At 39.3% G+C, this 23,185-nt stretch overlaps 1 protein-coding gene across 1 annotated transcript in view; it reads left to right on the top strand.

Moving 5' to 3' along the window:
* Nucleotides 1-23,185, top strand: part of EIF2B3 (eukaryotic translation initiation factor 2B subunit gamma) — a 104,778-nt gene that overhangs the window by 20,359 nt on the left and 61,234 nt on the right. The window contains exons 4-5 of the mRNA XM_030033702.2: nucleotides 1,159-1,318; nucleotides 7,105-7,216. Coding sequence (XP_029889562.1) covers nucleotides 1,159-1,318; nucleotides 7,105-7,216 — 272 coding nt within the window. The remainder of the gene's footprint in view (nucleotides 1-1,158; nucleotides 1,319-7,104; nucleotides 7,217-23,185) is intronic.

The following is a 23,185-nucleotide window of genomic DNA, read 5'->3' as shown; positions in this document are numbered from 1 at the left end:
TGAGTTCATCAACTCAGGTTTTACCAAGTATTTTCTAGTGCCCTTCTTATTTAATAATGTCTCTTAAAAAGACAAAACTAGGAAGCCATGTCATGCTCTGTAGGGAGGCTTACCATAGTAAATGGTAGCACAGAAAGTGAGAATGGTAAATGTCAAGAAAGAAACACTATCTTCTTGAGACTCGTTTAGAAGGTTGATCATTAACAAAAAATAAAGTGGAAACTTGCTACTTTTCTGTAGGCCATGCTGCAAAAATATTATGTTAGGATTAGTTTAAATGAAGATAATTGCCGAACTAGTAGATTTTTGGCAATATGTTCCACAACCCATGTGAAACACAGAAAATTGTTTCTAAGAAAGAGGTTTTAGCCAGAGTATATTGATAGTGTGCATGGTTAATGAAGCTGCTACGTCTCGCTCAATATGTGACAGTGTTTCTGTGATATATGCAGCAGTTCTCTTAAATACTTAGTAAGGCACTTTGGAATCCTTTGAGATCAAAATTAAATACAAGCCTGTTATTAAATAGGACCTAACTTCCTCATATTTTTTTTTTTTATATGGGGTATTGCTGGTTTTAGGAAATGTATTTCTAAACTGAGCCCACCATCGCAGTGCAATTACTGAGTAAATCACATCCTAGATAGTCTTTGCTTTTTTTTCCCCCCGATAAAATAACATAGTTTAAATATCTTTTCCAGTGGTTTGTAGCCAGATGCAAAGTCAGCTAAAAAAGATTTCTTCAGAAAGATTTCTTTTCTACATCATTATGTAACTAAAAGTAGCTGTTGTAAATACTGCAGTATTTCATGGCAGTCTTGAAAGCCATGGCTTCTGAGTCCCAGTTCCTTCCCTTAGGAGCAGAGGATGGCAGTTTGGATGGTCACATATTCTTTATGGTCCAGAGCTGGATAAGCATTAACCAAATAACTAATTCAGTAACAGCAGGACTCAAGAAAAGTGAACCGGTAAAAACAAGTAACTATTTTTGGCAGAGTATGGCAGACCCTGTGTTTTTTAAAGTAAAGAGAAAAAAAAAAAAAAGAAAAAAGTTACAGAAAAAGCTATGGGCGTATTTGTTGTTGAGTCCTCAAATGCTAATCCATATGTGGTCATTTGTATCTCTGAAGGCTTTGGGTTTTTTTTCTTGTTTGACAGACTGATGTCTTGGTGTTGAGCTGCGATCTGATCACAGATGTTGATTTATATAAAGTTGTGGATCTCTTTCGGACACATGATGCTACTCTCTCCATGCTGATGAAGAAAACTCATGAACTCACAGAAGTGGTACCAGGACAGAAAGGGAAAAAAAAGCCAGGTGTGTAGATAAGAATACATGTATTTATTTATTAATAAGTGATAGAGAAACCACTGGTATGTATGATATGTTTAGTTATCAATCCCAGAGCAAAAGAAATAAAAAAGGTACAGATGCCCTATTTTTCCTCACATTCCCTGGTGGGGGTGTGACTTGGTTTTTTCCAGCTCAGAATTAAGTATTAGACTCGTGTAATCTTGCAGGCTCTGATCCAAAGCTTACAAGAGTTAAGGGAAAAGCTCCAGGTGACTTCAGTGAGTTTTGGATCAAACCCTAAATTTTTGTTACATATGAACATTAAAACCGTTAGGTTTTTCAAGAGTACTAAGCATCAGCCAGATTATAGCTGGGAATTTTACCACTGACTGTAGGGACCAGCGTTAGGTGGGTTACAAATACTTCTAGAAATTCTCCCCTCTCATCATATGTACTGAATTACTCTTCTGAGATCACATCCAGGAGCCTTTTGCTAGGCAAAACTCCCACTGATTTCAAGGACTTGGTTAGATGCTTATCTTGTCCCTCTTACCATAATATCTTAGTTAGTGCCTTGTAATCTTTAATGTATCTATTCACACAACACTGCTGTAAGGCAGGGCAGGGCTATTATCCCTATTTTACTTGTATGCTAAAAGTACTAAATACCATACAGTTGTTCCCATACCATACCTCTCATTTTCTTTTAATGATATCTGTTAAATTGCTGAAGCTTGATTATTGCTAGCTTAGTGCGTCCTGGTCCATGATTAAAGCTCAGAGGCATTACAGTAATACGAATAAGAAAGCGTAGCTTCAAACTGTTTGAGAGAGGAGTGAAATGCCAGCCAACAGTTGGACTACGTGTGTGTCTGAAAGTGGAGGAAATGTGTTTTTAAAAGAAAGCTCCATGAAAAGATTTTCTGGAGCAAAGTGTAAGATTAGTAGGGCTGAAAGCATTTAGGACTTGGACTCTGAAACAGCTCTAAACCCCCCTGTTTTTGAAAAGGCAATCTAAATGATAATGGCACATAAAACACTGTCAAGATCACTACTACAGCCACAGAGTTGAGCATTCAGGAGGTACAAACTAACAGGTCCGTGGTTACACATCACAGAGCTGCCCAGTACACGAGCTTTGAGCACACAGGATGGGGGTGAGGAGGTCTGTGAGGATAAACAAGATCATCTGAAGACTCTTCACAAATGTAAACACATCAGGTTGCACATGCATTCTTAATTTGCTTGTTTTTTAATGTCTGTGTGCTTGACTTTGTAGCATAACTCTTCCTACACGACTTGTTAAAATTTGTGTGTGATTTCTCAGAACTGTAAAAGACCAAACTTGAAAACATTAAAATTCCATTATATGGAAGTGTTTTGACACCCACAGTGTTTTTCTGTGGGGCTGGATGCTAAGGTCTCCTACTCAAAACTACTTTACTTGAGCTGTCATGGATAGCACTAGTAAGTTGTTTTCTATGAACTGCCTCAGATGAGACATGAACCCTACCAGACCTTTTTCAGTCATTTGCTAAAAGCAGGGGAGTGCCAAGACAGGAATTTTGGGTTCTTCTCCAGGTTCTGGAGAGAGGCAGTACATTTTAGGGAGCACCAGACCCTCCTGCCTTTCATTCCTGCTTGACTGAATGCACCCTGTTGCTGTCAACATTGTCCTAGCTCATCCCTATCTCTTTTCGCATGCTGGCTTCTTGCCACCACCAGCCTCCATTCTTGTTCTCTTTGCTTAGTCTCTTCCTTCAAGGATCCTTGTCAAGAGTCCAGCTTCTCTTTCTCATATATTACTCTCTTCTTTCACTACCAGTTCCACTTCTCATCTCGACCTGCTTCATTTATCTGCCCATAGACACCCCTTCCCCTTCCCCTTCCCCTTCCCCTTCCCCCTTCCCCCTTCCCCCTTCCCCCTTCCCCCTTCCCCCTTCCCCCTTCCCCCTTCCCCCTTCCCCTTCCCCTTCCCCTTCCCCCTTCCCCTTCCCCTTCCCCTTCCCCGTGGTCCAGTGTCCTTTCACAGATAGCCCCAGTTTCCACCAGTTTTCAGGGACTACTTTCTCTCCCTTCCACCCTGTCTTGCAGAGTCCACATTTTTCATGCTTTTTTTTCCCCTTACCCTTGTGAGCTTATGAGTTTTATTTCCTTGTAAAAAACAGGTTGCAGAAACACAACAAATTAAGCTCTTTCCGATGGAGCAGTGTGGCTGTGGAGCCTCATGGATTATGTGCTTTGCTTGTACCACCTGATGGTACTTTAGATGACACTTGCTATTTGGTCAGTTCTAGGAGCTGAGGAATTGAAACAATCTTCCCTTAAGAATAAAATATGCAGAAATTTTTGCAGCAAAAATAGAAGTCTTGAAAGAGCATGTGAAACTGCAGTTTTTCAAAGGTTTATAATGGAGTCAGATGGCAAAAAGTACACTCCTGATACACAGGTCAGCAGTGCTTACTGAATGTCATGCTGCTTCTCTGAAGAACTGGAATACCAGAGCTTTTCAAGGGGAGGGCCACCTAACCATTTAAGCTTAGGCTAAACACTTTTTTATTTTCTTTAGCCTTGGAAGCAGCTGAACTCTTTTTGCTGAAGTTTTCCAAATGTTCATCTTAAGGCAGGCACCTGGCATTGGAAATTCATCCCAAACAGTTAAAATTTGATTAAACTTATAAGCAACTGAAGACAAGATATTAACGTGGAATGTTAGGCAGCTTTTCATAGTATGTGGCACTATTAGCTCCTTCTCTAAATCATGACATATATATTTCTATGTACTTGTACTGTACTGTTCAAGTGTTAGTATTAAGAAATGGATCCTTAGTCCTGACAAGCCACTAGATATATTTGCAGCTTGCTTTATTGTTTCACTGTTCCTACAAATTCATTCATTTTTTGAGAAGGAGCAACAAGGATTTTATTTCACATATGTCATGGAATCCAATACAAAGTTGTTGCTTTCAGGATATTACTGAACATTCAAGAACTGTGATATAAGGAACAATTTTTAAATCAGCATGAATTGCAGTGTTAAGCAGCTATAAATTCATACTGATGGTTTCCTGAAATGCTTGACATAAATCAGCTGCCAGCTACAGGGTGAAGTTCATTGGCTTTTATATTTAGGGGATCATATATTGACAATAATCATCTCATTGGCTTTTTTAATTGATCAATAAGAGGCATGGCAATAAAAAAAAAAAAAAAAAAAAAAAAGCAAAGTGCTAGTGAATGGTAGTAACCCAAATAAACAGTGTTAGGAATTCAGACACCCGGAATGGAGCCATGTGCTTAAAGATGACCTGCAAGGGACTGAGTGGAAAAGAGTGTCTGAACCTTTCTGTGTATAAAGAAAGGCAGAAAAGATGGGGATGGTGACTCTTTCCTGCTTGTTTTTCTTGTCTTGAAAGCAGCAGGCATGTCATCACTGGTATTCCCTGTGTCTGCCAGAAGACCTCTTGGTGGTCTTTCAGGCTGCATCGTGTGAATTCTCTCCCTTTAATTGAAAGGGTGGGGATACTGAATCTTTAACAAAGGTGTCTTTTTCCCAAGTGTCAATTAATTATGTTTGATTAAAAAGCATTTTAGAAAATCTGACTGAAAATTATTTCTTCTCATCACTGGATTGCTCAACTTCCATTCTCTTGTGATGTCATGATTTCTTCAGGTCATTAAAGCCCTTAAAATTGATGGGGATCTAATTTCTAAGGTAACTAGTAAATTGCAATAGCTGTGTCAAATCCTTATTTATCTATTGTGAGGAGGTAAAACACATCCTGCATTCCATGTTTATACTTTAAATGATTTTTTAGTAACATCACTGCAACTTTAACATTTTTCTCATACTTCCCTTGCAGGGATTTTGTAAACTAGTTATGTATTTGTTCTTCCATTTATTTTTTCCTCACTAAGTAATGCTAGTGTGATTTGAAGCAGCACTCTTGTATCTCTGGATAATTTATTTTAGTAATAAGTTTTGTCTTTTCTAAATTACAGAAGTAATGCTATTTATTGCCAGTGTACAGGGAAAAACCTGACCTGGCATCCACCACAAAAAAAAAAAAAAAAAAAAAAGCACTCTCACATGATTTCACTGTGTGTTTCCTGCCTATCCACACAAGCAAGAGAAACTGGTTTGGTGGCAGTCATGTACCTGGTCCCATTTTCATCAAGTTTTCTTTTTCCCTTTTTGTTATTGCATAGAGCTTTGCTATAGCAGTTTAATATGTTATGTTACTGTAGGAACAGTCAGGAGATGGGTAGCCATCATGTGAACTTTGAGAGAAGTGTTGGTACCTTCACACAGGAATATCGGTCACTGTTGTGTTTCTAGCCTATCAGGAGACCCCAGTTAGGTGGCAGTGGCAATGGTTGATTAGCCCCTACTCTCAAACTTCATTGCCCTCCTTAGCATGAAAATCAGTACTGCTTTCAAGACTTATTTCTAAGTTTTTACAGCAAGTGAGCTTTATCCTAATTGTACTTAATATGTCATAGTGTTACGTGTTCAGGCCCATTTTTGTACTTCTTTGCTGTATGATTAATTTCTGAGAAGGTATGGGGGGTTTTCTGAAGACAGTATGCTTGATCACTTGGATCAAAGACTGCCAATAGGAGAACTTTCAACAGCTGTGTAGATTTGATTGTATTTTGGTAGTGGTTATTGCTATGGTAACTCTGAAGGAACAAGTAAAAGTAAAATAAGGGATGGGGCTGAACTGGGGAAAACAGGGTTAAAAATGGTTTGGCTGAGAAAAGATCTTAGAGAATTAACTACTTATAGAGCATGCTGTTACTCCAGTGTGGTTAAAGGCTTAGAATTTAGGAGATTGAATATTTGCCAGTTTGGCCCAAAATAATAGTATTTAGTGGGAGAGAAGAGGTTTTTGTTAGAACTGTACCATGGCATTCTTGTACAGCCTGTGTTCCTGTAACGATCAGTGTATCGTTGCCACCAGAGTGATGGCTCATGCTACAAAGTACAAGTTAGAATAAGCTGCCACCACTGTATTCAGATGCTGTGGAAAACTGTTCAGAAACAAATGCTTTACATTTCAGTAGACCAAAGTCACTATTGATGCACAGTCACTGATTGCAGGAGATGGGAACTGCCACAATAATATACGTGACTATTACATATTCTCTTGGTTGGCAGTTTTATAAATAGATACTTAAACCAAGTTAACCCACCCAGAAACATCAGTGGTAGGAGTCTTAGAATCTATACCTTTATGTGTGTGTGTATGTGATTTAGGTTTTCTATTGCCATCAGTATTTATCTGAAATAGGAGATCAGTTGCAAAGTAGTTAATGTCTCAACTGAAATCATAATCCTCTCCAGACTACCTAATTCTAATGTGGAGTGATTTATGATGAGGAAGAAGCAGTTGGATTTTGAAGAACTCTCTGCTTGCCTGGGGTTTGTTGTTGTGTAAATTCAGGTAGCAGGTTTTGGGTTTGGGTTTTTTTTTTCTTTAAAAGAAAAAAAAAAAGGAAAGAGAGAGAGAAGGAAAGCACAGCTCAGGATGGAGTGTTGCATGTCAGGACCTGTAGTTGGCATCTTCATAAAAAGGATGCAAAAACCTTGCAGGGCCAGTGTTTTGAATGTTGTGATATATATCAGCTACCCTGACTGAAAATAAGTTAATAAATATTGTAGATAACTTTTGCAAATTCATTGATTTGCTGGGTTAGTCTGAAACCTAGTATTTCATATTTTGGGGGTGGTTGGTGGTCCCATTTGTCTTTCCAGCCTGCATTAAGACAGCATTATATAATGACTGTGTTTGATTTTTCTACTTCAGTGGAGCAGCGTGACTTCATTGGCGTGGATGACACAGGAAAAAGATTGCTCTTCATGGCTAATGAAGCTGACTTGGATGAAGAACTTGTCATTAAAAGATCCATCCTTCAGAAGTAAGCTTATGAGTCCTTGTAATAGAAACTGAACTTGGGATGGGGGAAAATAACTGTGGACTAGGAGTGATGGTTAAAGACAAAGTAGGATGAGAACGGAAGAGGAAAAGCAGCTTTTGCAATATTCAGGGAGCAGTATTTTATTATGCATTACATCATTACAACCAGTTGATAGGCTTGTCTGATACCTTTATTGTGAAAAATTCCAGGGAAAGAAAAGGAATGGGTGGAAAGGTAACTCTCCTTGAAATGAAGCCAGTATCGCTATAGTTCAGGTACAGTTTAGATTCAGAGATTCGGAAGTGGTAGACCTATGTCCATAAATGAAATGCTAGTCTCACTGGCTAAGTCCCAAAGGGATTTACAGAGTATCTGAGAGAGGCTCTCAGGATTTCATGACACTTTTTTGCATATAAGGCACAAAACCTCAGCTGTCTTTCCAGGCCCAAAAAGATTCATTAGGGGATCTGTGTTATATCCACAGCCATTAGTAGAAGAAGGAAAGATAGCTTGTTGCTCTTTACGCTCTTCTGTACAATGATTTTAGTTTTCTCAGACACACGTTGCCTGATGTGTTCTGTGGAAAGCTCTGCTGGCTTCTTGAGAGGCCAGCCTTTGTAGTCTGTCCCAGGCTGACAGTCAGACTTTCACCTCTGTGAGATTAGACACCTGTGGGGCAGCCATCTGAGAACTGGGAAATTCATCCATGTGGACCTTGTAAGTCAAGGATGCGGACATCTGAGGTCTGCTCTCAGATAAATCTCTTCTGTGAAAATGCATCTGGTGTATGCTGCAGGCCACAGCTAGGTGTAATCTTTCCTTGAACAGCCTGCTACCAGATGCGAGGGAGATGCTGTGTGCCCATGGAAAGATGACCCCTCTTCTGCCAGAGTTTAAGGATTACCCTAGAAGGAAGGTGGTCAAGAGTGAGCCCTGTTAACTGCTGTGATGGAAAGAGCCTGTCCCAGCATGTTCCCACTGGCTCTTTCTTGGGTTTTTATTGGACATGGCAGGGACCAAGCTGCAGGTAAGGCTTCTGTGCATACACTGCAGCTGATCTGCATAGTGTAGGAAATTCAGTACTGTTGCATGCTGTGTTCTTGTGCAAACAAAGACTAATAGATCTATTTTGGGCTAGGAAGGAATATTTTATCTACTTTTAGTGATAGACTTGTCTTTATGGCTTTCTCCTAGCACTAGCGGGTGGCTATGGTGTAATGACTTAGAAATTGCTGTAACATGTGTGATCTTAGTTGACCTCTGATTTTACAGGTTCATCTAACCAGAGGATTGTTGTTCCTGTTACCCTACAGCTAAATTAATCAGGCTTTATCCTGCAGGCCAAACTTTGCCTTCAGGAACACCTGTTCAGTTACATTGTCTTCAGGAGATTTTCTTGAGCATAACTGTTTGGGATTTGGTACATGTAGTATTGGTAATATATAGATGGGATAAAAATCTGTATGTCTCCCTGTCTTTCTTACATTTCCATATGCACAGGTATGAAATCTAATGTATAGAGTTAGCCACCCTCCAAGTAAAGCCCACAGATGATGGGATAGTCTGGAAGCATAAGGAGAGAAGATCTGCTAAGTGTTAAAAAGAAGAAAAAAAAATAAAATTAAGACAAAGATGCTTTGAAGCATCAGGCAGAAGCACTGGGCCAGTATCCACCTGGGTGAGCCTCTGACATCTGAAACTGGCTGCTGTGGAGGCACATGCGCTCTCTCGGTTTTACAGCTGCCATCTTGGAGAAGCTCTGAGGGAAGCAAAAGATTATATGGAAATTGTCAAATACTTTCAAATGAGGCAATTCCAGGGTAGCCACAACTGTGGGAGCTCTAGGAAGACAAAGTGTTGGCAGCTAATGATGTTTTAACCACCGTGTTGTCTAGACCTGCTCAAGCTCTGACTTTCTCATGTGAGAAACAAAAGCGACGCTTAAAAAGATCTTTGAAGTTGTCTTTTTTTTTGTCTTATACATCATAGTAAAGCAAGGAGAGAAAAAAGAAAAAAAAAAGAGCAAGCCCGATCTCGTTTTCTTCGTGGATCACTTGAAGTGACTGACTTTCAGCTACCATGTTGGCCGTTTCTTGATCTCTGGATTTTGTTTTGATGAAATAACAGACTTTGTGGCAAGATGGGAGAATTTCCAGTACACTCATTCATTCCTCTGTAAAATACAATAGACATCTTGAGGGTGTTGCTTTTGTTTGTTTTGCTTTTAATGTCCCTTTAAAGGGCTATAGTGGTCTTGTGACATGAACTCTAGAATTCCTTCAGTGCTTGTTTTGCTCTTCAGATCCTTTTCTTTTTCTATTTTTTTTCCCTCCCTTTTTGAGGAGGCGCATGGAAGGAGGGACAGGGAAAGAGTGGTGAAAGGAATGGGAAGAGGGAAGATGAACTTTTCTTTAAAGCTAGGAATCTTGTTACTGGTAAAAATCTAGATCCCATACCGAAATGGTTCAAAGGACCTTTGGCTTCCCCTCCTCACAGGAGGGAAGTTGTGTTGACAAAACATCCAAAGCTGTAGAACGCTAATTTAAATCCTTGAAGAAAAACCTTTTTCCTGACCTTTGCCTTCTTCCTATCATTGGATTTCACGCTCTTCACTTTCCTGCCATAAAAGAGCAGCTGGTGGGGAGGGACAGGGGAAAACACACATTCTCTTGAGTACCTGTTGAGTATTAAATATTTATTTGCTCTTGACTCAGATATTTTGTAATAAAGAAAGTGTTACAGAATGAAACATTTTAATAGGATTTCTAAGTTCATGGTGTAACCTGTTATTCTCTTTCTCAGTTTGGTTAGGATTTCTTTTCCAGATTTGCTGTTTTGATTTGTTTTGGGGTTTTGAGAGTTGTGGATAGCCATTTTGGTTTTGAGAATGCCTCTCCTTGTTACACCACAGAAAGGAGTCTGGATTTTGCTCCTTTGCTTGCCAGAGCAAATCTGGCAAAGCTTTCCATTCAGCTGTTAAAATTGCCCTTTTTTTCTTTTTTTTTTTTTTTTTTTTCTTGTGCTGTTAATTACCCTGATGACAAGTCCCACAGGTAGCATCCTCCCTCCAGTAAACAAGTGCAAAACAGTATCAAATACATCCATCCAGGCGTGTTTTGGTGTGCATCAGGATGGGCCAGGAGACAAATTTATTGGTGGTGCCTAGAGAGACTAATGCTGCTGGGGAAAGCATTTTCAAGGAAATGGTTCCCTGTTTGAGTAATGAGAGCTTATAAAAAGCCATGAACAGCCCGTGCATGTCATTCACTTTGGCAAATAGCTGCAAGATGAGATACTAGAATGAAAGAAATACAGTTTGGGGAAGTTTTGGAGCCAGCTTAGGGGCCTTTGAAGAGAAAAAAATAAAGTTATGTGCTCATCCCTGGAGCCTGGTTTTGCCGGTGACATCTCTCTGACTTGGGTCTTGGCAGGATGAAGGAGTGAGGAAATGATGAGAATTCCATAGCTGCTGCCTTTGCTTTCGGAGGGGGCAAAAGTATTTGTTTTCAAAGCGCGATTACAATGGACAGGGAGCGTTTTGCTCCACCTCTGATATTTATGGTCATGCAAAGTGAGACAGTAAAAGACACCTGTTGGAGCAGGTCTAAATTTGGAGCATTTCCTTTCAAGATCTTGAGGGCTGTGTAAGGGTGAGTTCAGCCTTCGTGGGTGTTCTGTCTGCACAGACGCAGGTGCAGGGCTTCTCCTAGAGAATATGTTAATAAATCACCGTGACAATTCCAGCTACTTATTACCTCATGTGCTTCAGACAGAAAGGAATATCTCATCTATAAATATATACAGTACTAACATTAGTAACCTTGAAGTAACAATACAGATCTGTTTTTAATAAAAAGAGGGGGGTGAGATGGGAGATTTTTTTCTTCCTTTTCCCCTTGCATCATGAGGGTAAAAATGAATGGTGCAGTATAATTTTAAAAGTCAACGTTGCCAAGTGGGTAGGTAATGGGAGTTCAGGAATAGCTTTGATACACTTGATTTCCTTTCTGTTGCCTTGGGATATTGCCTTTTTTTTTTTTTCTGCTGATAATTTGTTTTAAATAAGTGGATCATATATGAACACACTGCAACTTCCTTTGTGTTTCTCTTCTCTGAAACTGCCCTCCTTGGGAAATTGGCATCTCTGAAATACTCTGCCACTGCTATGGTGGTTCTTTTGATTTTTCTTCTTTTAAAATCTACTTCCATGAGGAAAACTGGGAATGACACAGGTATAGGCAGATGTTCCACTGTGTAAAGCATCCTAAACTAGATCATGGGCAGATGTCCTCTTCCAGATCCAGCTGTGCTGGTGAAGGGGGCCACCACCTCCAGCTTGCCCCCAGCTTGGATGTATGATCGAGTACTTCATAAGCCACGTGTCAAAATGAGTTGCATTACTTTTAATAGATTAAACAGCAGGACTTTGATAATTTGGTTCTTTTTACTTTGTGTGTTAGGGGGTGGTCCCCACAAGCAGTACCACTGGCAGGGAAGGAAGGGATGCAATAACCCAACTCAGTAGGAAAATCCTGAGGAGCAACTCAGGGCAGACCAGGGAGCAAAAACTCTTTGCAATGCTCAGTTGTCTACAGGATGAGTATACAAGTATTAGCTTTAGTGGTATTCCCGTGTTGGAAAAGTCAGTAGTTTTCACTACTAGCAAATTTTTGTTACTAAGTTTCCTTTGCATTCAAGTGATATTTTGAGAAATGCCATGGAAAGATGTTGGATATATCTTTTTTTCTCTAAAATATGACTTTTAGAGAGCAATGTGTAGATCTTCATGTCTTTCCTGTTAGTCCAGATCTGCTCTTGCAGTTATTCCAGATGTGCTCTTTTCATAAATAAAAATAAAATTTTCTGACTAGCATCAGAAAATAAGTCAGGTTCTTTTTGGCTCCTCCATCACAAAAATAGAAATTGTATGTGCTGATTTAGGTAATAATCCTTTTGCAGATGCACAAGCCAGAAAAGAATCTGGTTCCCCTTCCCAGAACTGAATTGGTTTCACAGTACTAGTAGGAATTTAGAAAGTTGTAAAAAGTTATTTTAGCCAGTAAAGCAAGCGGATCTGACTCTGAATCAAAACAGGGAAACTAGGTCTATTGAATAAGAGGGTGTGATTTTTACACACTAACTTCTCAGACTATAACCACACTTTAAAAATGTTGGTGTAGCTTTAATCATATTTCTTTACAAAAGAGGATTTTGTTGAACATTTCAGAAAAAGATACTGGCCTGTGAGTTGTTGTTTGAGCCATGAGTTGGGAGTAGATGTTCTCAAGATGCCCTTGGAGGTCTTGCATGCCTGTTGAGAAGTTTCTCAGTTCACCAAGAGTAGCTGCTATAACTAAAAGGCATTAATTTTCTCAGAAAGTTTGCCCTTTTTATTATGCATTTAAACTTTGCTCAACTTGCTCTGCTTTTTCTGCAGATATGTTGGGGATGAGTGTAGTCTTCAACTTCAGAAATGGAATATTTTTAAAACACTTTATTGTTTCTAAAATGGATATAGCCAAATATAAGGAAAACATTTTAATTTGGTGCTTTTATATGTTATGCTTGTACAATAAACGTGAACATACTATCAAAGCGGTTAGTGAGATGTTGACTTTATGTTTTAAAGAACTTACTGCTATTACTGATTTTAATACTGTTGCTTCCATGGAATTTTATTGTGTTTTGCTGCTGCTGTGTTATTTTATTTATTCATTGTGGGGGTGTGTGTGGGGGGGTGTGTGTGTGTGTGTGAAAGGAATGTACAGCATATCCAGGTCCTTTTTATAAAAGAAAGGTCATGCCGTGTCTTCACAGCTTGTACAGGCAAGAGGTCATGAATCTTAGAATCTGGAATATTAGCAGGAGCTTCTGTTGAGTGTACCTATAGAAAGACTTATTGGCAACAGATTTAATTTTACTGAAAAATTCTTGCCAGCATTACAGTACGCATAAGACTAAAAGCAGAGAGCATGAGGCTCAACATTTGGTTTCTAATCGTCAGTAAATGTATGTTGCGCGGATTGTCATTAGTCATTTGTCTGTCTGTCTGCTGTGGTCTCAGACCAGCACTTAGCCCATGATTTGGTTTTACTTTTCAGAGGTTTCAAAAGAGGAAGGGATGACTGTATTGCTTGGACACCCTCGAGTCCATGTGACTTGGTAAATGCAGTGCTCTGGATGAGTCATCAGGTTGGACAACACTGAAGTTGAATTTCATTGTTACTCTAAGCCAGGCTTGGGTCTTGAAAAGATGACAAATGGGCTGTTCGTTTTAGAAAGATGTCTTAATACTTTAATACAGTTGCCACTGTGCATTTTTTAACAATGCTGTGTGTTAGTTTATTTCACAGAGTTGATGGGAAATGTAGCCATCACCGGTTGTTTTTGTGACATATTTACCCCAATTGATCCAGATGTAACCTGTATGATCCTGTATGAAGTTCCTCTGAGTGGTCTGGTTAGAGGAGAGACACAGAATGATCAATTAATTACTTTCAACGTATGTTTTCAGCCATAGTGTGTATTCAGTATAGCTGCCTGTTGAAATCTTAGGGTTTCAGCTTGTGTCCAGTGATCCCAGAATGACCAGTACGCGGACAGAGGCGCACAGACTCCTTATTGTGCAGTTGGAGATGGTACAGAGAGAAAAAAAGCCAAAGGTCAGAGGAGTTATCCCTGCTTGTGCGAGCGCTGTCAGGCTCTCCCCTACCACATGTCCACCATGTGTTCCTCATCAGTGGGATGTGGAACTCCATGACGCAGAGCAGACTGGAATGCGGAGTTAGTTAACACCCGCCGTTGGGGAATTTATCAGCCAATGTGGAATATGGTGGGGGGGGGGAGGAAACGGCCTGGTTTAAAGCAAAGTAAGGGTGAAATGAGGCATGTGACTGTTCCTCTTCAGTTAAAAGGTCTGATTCTGCTTGGGGCTGAGGTCCTGGCTCACGAGCCCAGCCAAAGCTTGTGGTTCCCGTACTGTTGTATTTTACTGACTTTTTTTTTTTTAATCCTTTAAATTGTCATACTTAGCAGAAGATTTTTGCAGTGGGCTGGACGGAAATACCCTTGGGATTTTTGCAAGGAACGACTCGTCTAGTTTATTCTAAGAAACCCAGACTTTGAAGAGCCTTTCCTTCATCCTGGTCATTGAGATCCCAAATCACTAACTTGCAGGAGTACATAAAAGAGATAGCCTCTCCATTAAAATTAGCTACACTTGGAATCAGTTGAACTGTAGTTGCATAATATTTTTAGTGCTGATTTATGACACTTACTTCATGGCTACTGTGAACTCTAACCTGGGTGATTTACTATGATGTTTAGCACTGCTAAGAATATTGTGAAAGTCATAATGGAAAGAGTCAGAATATACAATTAGCTGGTTGAAGGTATATGTGGGCCCACAATCCTTATTGGGTTCACATTCTACTTTACTCGCAGCAAATATATATCTTTCAAAATGTTTCCATTCATCCAGAATACAATGCTGAATTCCCTCTTGAATAGCCGTAGTTTGGTTCTCCCCAAACAGCATTGTCCTGGCAGTTTCTGGAATTACACAGGAAATGAAGAGCATAGCAAACTTTCCTTTCTCTTGCTAAGACATGCTCCCCAGGAGTTCTTCCAGTAGATCGAGTAAATAGCAGAGATCTATTCCTAAGGGCAGCATGTCCTCTATGTTTCTGCTTTGAGAAATCCTAATTTTCTCTGGCTTTAAATCCTTCCTTTCTTCATCAAATTTATAGCACCATTTCCCCAGCTAGAGAAGATTAGATAGAGTTTCCTTTTACAAGCAGTAAAACTTCTTATCCTCTTGTCTTAGAGATTTCTTATAGGGCGCTCTCCTTCCCCAGTCACCAAATATGATATACTCTGTTAAGAATTAAGAGGAGGTGGCTATTAGACCTTGATACATGAACTGGCAATGCAGAATGCTGTATCTTGTAAGTTACACTTAGAATGAGTAATTGTGCATGTACCTGCATACCTGCATATTGGCCAGCAATAGCTGTTGGTATTACTTGGGTCAATCATCTTGAAATCCTTTAACCTTTTAAAAAAGTGTGTGTGGGAGGTATTCATAATTCAGGTTAGTGGAAGCTCAAGATTTTGAAAAATCTGGGTCAGTCAATACAGAGAGATTTAAAAAGGGAATAATTTAGGGCCTTCAGACAGAAAAAAATTGGCTGATGGGCTTTAATTAAACTCCGAGGGTTGGAAGCAAACCAGTAAAAAAGCAAGGGAAATTTAAGTTAAAGCTCAGCTTCTAGTTTTTCTGCATATAAATCCTCCAGCAGCTGGTGATACTTGCAAGAGCACAAGAGACTGTCTTTCAGTATTCCCTTTGATTTTTTTTTTTTTTTTCCTCTTTGCTTTATTATTCCCAAGGTATAGCATTAAATATCATTTCAGAGGCCATGTGCGTCCCTAACTTCTCTGTCCAATTTCTATGGTACATGTGTTCATACATGTATACATATATGTGTAATATATATCTTTGTTCACTAATGCATTGGTACAGCATTTGTAGAACTAGGTATATATTTTTTTTGTTGTTTTTTTTCCCTCCAAACGAGCTACATAATTTCTGAAAATACCTCTGAAATTCCCACTTCTGTGACTTTGAGCCTTAGCCAGGTAGAATAGTAATAACAGAATCACAGCCAGCGGTGCCATAAATTTCAACTAAAGTATCGGGCAAGAAGTCTGATTTCTGTTTGTACTGTTGTTAGAGATATTTATGCAGGGCAGGTCTTTCAGCAAGTGTGATTATTTTCAGAGAGGCCCTCTCCGTTCTTGCATTAGAATATGCTGGGGATGTGTGTGGGGAACGGCACCTGACGAACAGCAGCCAGACAGAAGGAATAAAATCCCTTGGGAATGAGGCTTCTCTTTATGGCCATTTTTCACTTCTAAGGCCACTTGAAAAATATTGTTCTTCAGGTAGATCTCTTTCCTAGATCCCTGGGTTAGCATTTGGGTGCTTGCCACTTTCCCAGACCAAGGAGCTACTGAAGACTTAAGCTTTTCAAGTAGGAAAGTATGCAAGCACATATTTTGCAGCACCAGACGCTATTGAAAGAATAATGGACCCTTCCCACATTCAACTCCATTCTTCTTGCACTTGCTCCCAGACCTCTGGAGCCACTGTGCTAGCAAATGATTACATTCTGTTTCTCTTCCGTAACTCTTCCTAAACAAAATGTTAATTGAGACGTTGATTTATACAATTTAGATTCCTTTGTTAAGTCAGTGTTGTTAAAAGTAGCCTCTGGCTATTAGGGAGATAGATCAGTGAGACAAATTAGTGCTTGCTGATATGTTTTTCTGTATCTTACCCTTTGAGAAAATACATGTTTCAGATTTAAGGAATACGTTTTTTGCATGTGTTTGTTTTAGATGTACCCCATGATAGTGTAGCTCTAGAATGCAGGATTCTGTGTGTTTTCTGATTTACCTTATTATATGAAGGAAGCGACCTGAAAAAAAGTAGACTGGCATCTTTTTTGCTATGCCCTTGACGTTTGTCAAGTGAAAAGAAGGGGTTATGATACGGATGTTATATAGATTCTAGGCTTTCATATGTGACAGGGATAACCTCGTGCCTGGACAACAGTTGACTTAAAGGGTTTGCAGAAAAGTTGTCTGACCGTACTTCTCAGTAGTCTACTCTTGTATATGGAAAAAAATAGAAATGTTAATCTGTTTGTTGTAGAGAACAACATTAAAGTAAGCAAACTTTGTGCTTACGGAGGAAGAGTTCTCTTGTTTTACAGGTGATCTGGTGCTGGAAAGGGTAAAAGTTAATGTGAATTGATGTGATGTCACCTGTTTGTATTAAGAATGTCTTGTAATTAATATACAAAGAAATCTCACTTCTCTACTTGGCCTTGGGGCCTTGAGAAGTCCACTTAATCGTTGTCTCTCGTACTTTCTTTGCTTTTTAAAATGAACGCAATATTACTTTCCTGTCTCATAGGGACATAACCCCTCAATGTTTATGTCAATGGTGTAAATGTAAAATGCTGTTCTGAGTACAGGGTATTAACAGTTGGCTTTCCTACATTTAGAATCAGAATAGTACTTATTAGAACGACCTGCAGGAAGCAGCTGATGTAACACTGCATACAGCATGAGCTACAGCTCATGTTTAAACCTAGATTTTCAGTTTCAGCACTTGCATTTCTGCATGTCAGACGCCAGTAGTATTTAAATGTATTATTGTATAGTTTATTGTGTGTTACGTTGTTACTCGCTGCTATTCTTATCGCTCCACTGTCTCTAATTTCCTTTCAATGTACTAATTCTCCAGTTTTTCATACAAAATCACTGGACATACAGTGAAAAATTAAATATGTTTTCTTTTGCATTAACAAGCCACTACTCCTGAGTGTACACGATCAAATTTGTAGATAGGTGGTTCCTTGCGTGCGCATGAACTGGTTTTACAAATGCTGGCTTGAGTCTGGCACAGCTTGTAGCAGCGCACCTGAGCTAACATGCGAGCGGCTGTACTGCTGCCAGGGCCAGGCTGGGCTGGCAGCGGCGTAGCTGGGCAGGCAGAGCGGCTCTTGAGCTAGCGAGTCCTGCGGGGGCTCAGGGCACGCCGTGGAAGTACCAGAAGAACTCGGTAGGAGCCAGTTCTGGTGCAGAAACAGTAGTATCATCTGTGCTTTCGTGGGTCCATATTACTCTGGATAAAGGAGAAAAAGTGATGTTTATGTTTCTTTAATCCTTGCATTTGTTTGCTGCTCTCCACTTCCAGTTTGGCTACCTGATGGCAGCTTTTAAATTCTGAGATAAGAATTGTGGTTTTGTTACCCATATGTACAGCTTTGATTAGCACTTTCAGGTTCCAGCAAAATGCAAATATCGAAAAAGAGTATAATCTTTTCTAGTTCTTGAAATAGCTTACTTTTCACAGTAGAAAAGTAATTCCCTTTAGAAGGTGATCACTCCAAAAACTATGTTCATTTCTCCTAAACATTTTAAAAGCACGACAACTATTTTTCACAAGTTATCTGCTGTAAAATATCTTCTGATTTGGGCTGCTGTGTGTGATCTGCTTCTTCACTTTCTTAGTGACAATTTTATCCGTAAAGAGAAAGGGTTAATGTTTTCTTTATGATGGGTTATGGTAATAAAATAAAGTGATACAGCCCTGCTAAACGGTGGCCTCATAAAGGTCATGTGCGTAAATGAAGATACAATGAACCTGTAAGTCAAGAATGCCATGAATAGCAGAAATGCCAAACACCAGAGCTGAAGCATGGTTGAATAACCTGCTGCAAAGTAGTCTGTCACTTTACCTGTTCCTTCATTTCTGTGTTTTGAAGTTGTAACTGATTGATTCACCATCTTGAAGGCAGTGGATGCAAGGATATGAGCTTGTGCATGTGAGAAAGGTGTGTGGATGCAAGGGTATGAATCTGTGCATCTCCAACAAAAGGTGTCTAGTACTCAACATGAGTCTTTGAGTGACAGAAAGCTCATAGCAGACTGCAGCACAATAATTTAAAGGCTAGTTTTGCTCTGACATTCTGTCCTTTGACTTCTTAATTTTCCTAAGTGAAAACATGTTGTGTCCACAGTGGAGGTGGCTCACAAGTTCCATTCGGGACTTCTGGAAGGCTTCAGCCTTTTACCTGCCACGTGCTTGCATATCTACTGCTGATTCTGACTCCTCCTACAACGACAATAAGAAAACTGGCCATAAGTGTTAATTCAAGTCTCAGTGGAAGTATCCATGGTCTTAGGTATCTTAGGATACTGCTGTTTCCTAATGTTTCTAGGTATGGTGACATGTAGCTGGTGAGTGTTTTTTCCATCATTGGTCAGTGCCTGAAAAGTTATTGTATGGTGAAGAGGTGAGAGCTGAACCGAGCTGTTCAGCATCAAAACGCTTGAAATGCATGGGGATTATGGGAATGTGTGCTGCACTGTAGTGATTTGAGGCCACAACCAATCGTGTGCTATGCACGTGGGAGAATCAAGGACAACCGCAGGGTATGCGAGTGAAAGATGTTGGGGCTGTATCTTTGCAAAGGCTGATCTGATTTCTAAGAATAAGTTTACTGGTCAAAATTGTTGATCCCTGCTTGCTGCAGGCTGGGTAGAGCACAGGTGTGGAGAATTAGGTGAAGTTATAAGGAGGAGAAAAATCGATGAGCCTTGGAAGCATTCCTTGCAGGTAGGCACTGACTTGAACTTGCACATTGTCTCTAAAAGTGGATAATATCTTCTTGTTTACATTCACAGTTAAATATTTATTCCCAAAATTCTGGGATGTTTTGGGTTTTAAATCTAACATGAGGAAGGACAAGCAGAAAAAGTCTGTACTCATGTGGATCAAAGTACAGTGGGGGAAAAAAACGTATGAGAACCCATTCTTAGTAGTCCTGTTTGTTACCTTAAGCAAAAATGTCCCCCTCTCTGCCACTGTTTGTGTCCTGAAGAGAATCCAGTGTTCACATGTCTGAGGAACTAATTTTGTCATCCAGTTGAATAGTAAGACCCAAAATTGAGATTAACAGTTACCAAAAAGTAAGAAGCAAGTGCTCTGCTGTTACTTGATCATTTTGTGCTTACTTGCTAAGCTGAGATTTTCACCAATTACATTTTTTTATGATTTCTGAGTACTGTTCATTAATGTAGTTACTTCATTGCTGAATGACAGCATGTTTTTACGCACTGCTGTCGATTCTATCTTCATTTTGAAAGGAGAGGTGATTCTCCTTGCCAGAAGTAGAACTGTTGTGCTGGATGGTTTGTACTTCCAGAAGTTCCTTCAGGGCTTCAGTTTGTATTTGATTTTTGGCTGGTTTGCAAGAATATATGATCCAATTGATCCAGTCACATTTTTAATTGAAAACATACATAGTTTGTATATATTAAAAAAGGATCATTTGCATGTAAGGAAGAGCCCATGAAAGTGTTTGAGAATTCTTACCTGCACCTGGGCAAAGAAAAAATTTAGGAAACCATTTTGTGTGTATCCATTGTGTATTTGTTTCTTTTTTATCAGTGTACGTCAGAGGTCCGAATACAAATAAAGTGTGCTATGCAGGCTAATTAAATCAATGTCTCTGTGGAAGAACTTAGTTTCTGGAGTTGCTCTTGTAAATCTGAGATGTAAACAAAAACCTAGTTATTTTTATATCGTTTCCCTTTGCCTCGTGTACGTGATTCTGGAAGTTGGGAGAGTTACATGTTTATGCCTCTTTTTATAGCAGAATATTTGCGTGGCTGAATTTTTATTGAAGCATAATTCCTGGTTTCCTTAAAGCTGAGCAAGGCTACTGTACAGTGGGAACACACATTAATTTGAGTTTCTGTGAAAGGCTGTTCATTTTAAAGCTGTCAAGGCAGCAAATTGTCCTCAAGTGTTTCTTCATTAAGAGTTGTTTGCTGCTTTTGTAGAAATGGCTGCTTCATCCACGGAAAGTAAATTGGGAGTTTTTCCTGAAAGAAGGATGTGCAAAGAACAGCATTTAGACCATGGGATCTTACTGTCCCTCCTTCTCCTGCCCCTACCTACCTGGGGGTGGTGCAGGTACCATTTTATTTCACCTGTGTGCCAGGATGAGCAGTCTCCGGAGGCTTCTTTTATCTGAGGTTGGCTTTAGTTTGTTCTTCCTTGGTTGGTTTGTAGCTTCTTCACAGACTATGAGCTCATTGTGCTGGTTCCTTTAAAATGTAGAATCCAAAGATACTACCTGTCTTAAAAGTTTAGAGTCTAAATGGACTGTATGATTATGGATATGGCCTTTGTTCCCATTAAATGTGAAATTCCAGCTCTTCAGAATAAACCTGTTTTCTAGTGAATTCCAATATAATAATAAAATCTACTATTTGTGAGGAGTGCAGCTTCAGTGGTGTGAATAATCAGACCCACTTCTTCTGTTGAAGTGCAAAAACTCCCTTTTATTTTTTATAGCAAATTATTTTGAGAGCAGAGCCCAGAAGCATGGGATTTTTAGAAGTAAACTAGTCTATTAAGGCTTCCTGTTCATTTTGGTTGTGCTTATTGCTTCTTACCTCTCTCTGATTTTTTTTTTTTTTTTTTTTTTAAACTGTTCTCTGCAAAAGCAACCATTGTAGACTTGGCCCTTTTTTATATTGCTAATATAGTCTAGAGGGTTAGCACAGGGCTTTATAGTTACAGATTGTTTCTAATACATTTTTTCTTTATAAACTAAGGGCAGGACTGTACACGAAATCTCTGTTATTGTATTTGTGCTTTGTACTCATGTACTTGTTGACTGTTTTACAAGCCAGTAACGTAGTAGCCACAGGCTAGGAAGCTTGCCCAGAAATCTGGCATATTTAATTAGTGCTAGTAAACAAGCAGAGTTTCAAATTTAATTTTTCCTTCTTTAATTCCTATAAACCTCAAGCCATTTAAAACTTAATTTTGACGCTAGTTTCGTTTATGCAGTTGGATAATACTGAAACAGTCCACAACCACAGACGGAATAGTCCCGGTCTCTTCCAAGTAAGAAGGGAATAGAAGTTGTTTTGTTTTAATAATATTTGAGGTTGCCGTAAAACTGTAAATGATAATCTTCAGGTCATCCCCTACCCATTTTCTTTTTCTTTCTGTTAGGCTAAGTGTTTCAAGATGAGGAAATTGTCCTACCGTGGGTTTAGCCTTGTAAAGGAAAAGGATTGGATTTGTTGCCGTTCTGGTCTTTGTACAGAGAGGTGTTCTAAGAGCAAATTATGGAGGCATCTGAACTCTTGTTACTTGCCATAGCCAGTTTATTGCTTCTAGGCTGTGAAATTTAACTCACTACCCCAGGTGGCATAAGCAACAGAGGGTTCAGTTGCTGTCTTCTCTCTTTGTTTTCAATACCAGCTTGTGATCAGTGGTGAAAATGGTTCTCTACTACTGCTTTTGCTATTAGGGACCACTGAAGTCTAGATTAATGACATTTCTCCTATCTGTTTCATTGCTGAAGCCGCAGTCTCCAGACATGTAGTGTGCTGGTGTCTCCTTATCACAGCAATAAAATACTTGCTAATTTTGGCCAAAACCTGAACTTTAACTGCAGCTAAAAAAAAAAAAAAAAAAAAAAAAAAAATTAGTGTTTAAACTGTGAAAATACAGAGATGAGCAGTGTCTTATTAGCTGTCCAGACAGCTTTTCCTTCGAGAACGTGGGGTTTTTTTCGTTCTTTTTTTCAATGAACAGTGACTGTCTCCTACTTACTATAAAGGCAGCTCTTACCTACTGTATGAAGTGAGTTAACACATTCTGGCCTGTGCGAAACAGCACTTGTTTGCATGAAGTTTCTCAGCAGTAACCGTCCCAAGGAAGGAATTTAACTTGCTGCTCAAAATACCATCTCACTGCATTGAATTTGCCAGGATTTTCTTCTGTCCTTTGCAATATTCTAATTGCCATATCATCACTGTTCAAAAGGAGTGAAATTCCTCTGGCCCAACCTTAAGCTGTTATTCAGTCCTAGTAGTGGGTGAAAGATGAGAGAGGTTTTTGGAAATCCAGCTCTGTCCTCAGTGCAGTGTATGTTTTTGTTCAGTTGGGCTTAATGATGTAGTGCTCCAACTTTAGCATCCTCCTGAAAGCATTTTAGGTGTAAGCTCAGCTTCTTATACTAATATGAAGCAGCAACTTCTGATATAGCTATTAACAAATCTGGAAAATTCAAATCATGAGTAATCTAGTCTAACCAGAAACTAATCCAGTGTGGTTGTAACCAGTGTAATTACTTGTTTAAAAAATGCAGATTTGGACTTTGGGTGGATGTTAAGCTCTTCTTGTGGTAACAATACATGTTTTCTGTCTTGTCTTCCCCCCCCCCCCCCTTTTTTTTTCCTGATACTTACACTCATCATCCCATGGTATTTCTAGTGGTGTTATGTAAAGTGCCAGTTAGCTATTAAAATAATTAATCATAAAGTTCTTTTGGGTTGAAAAGATGAGAGATGTCTGCAAGTGGCTTC

The sequence above is a fragment of the Aquila chrysaetos genome, chromosome 12, assembly GCF_900496995.4.
Source record: "Aquila chrysaetos chrysaetos chromosome 12, bAquChr1.4, whole genome shotgun sequence".
NCBI classification, from domain to species: Eukaryota; Metazoa; Chordata; class Aves; order Accipitriformes; family Accipitridae; genus Aquila; species Aquila chrysaetos.
This window is presented reverse-complemented; position numbering and strand designations above follow the sequence as displayed.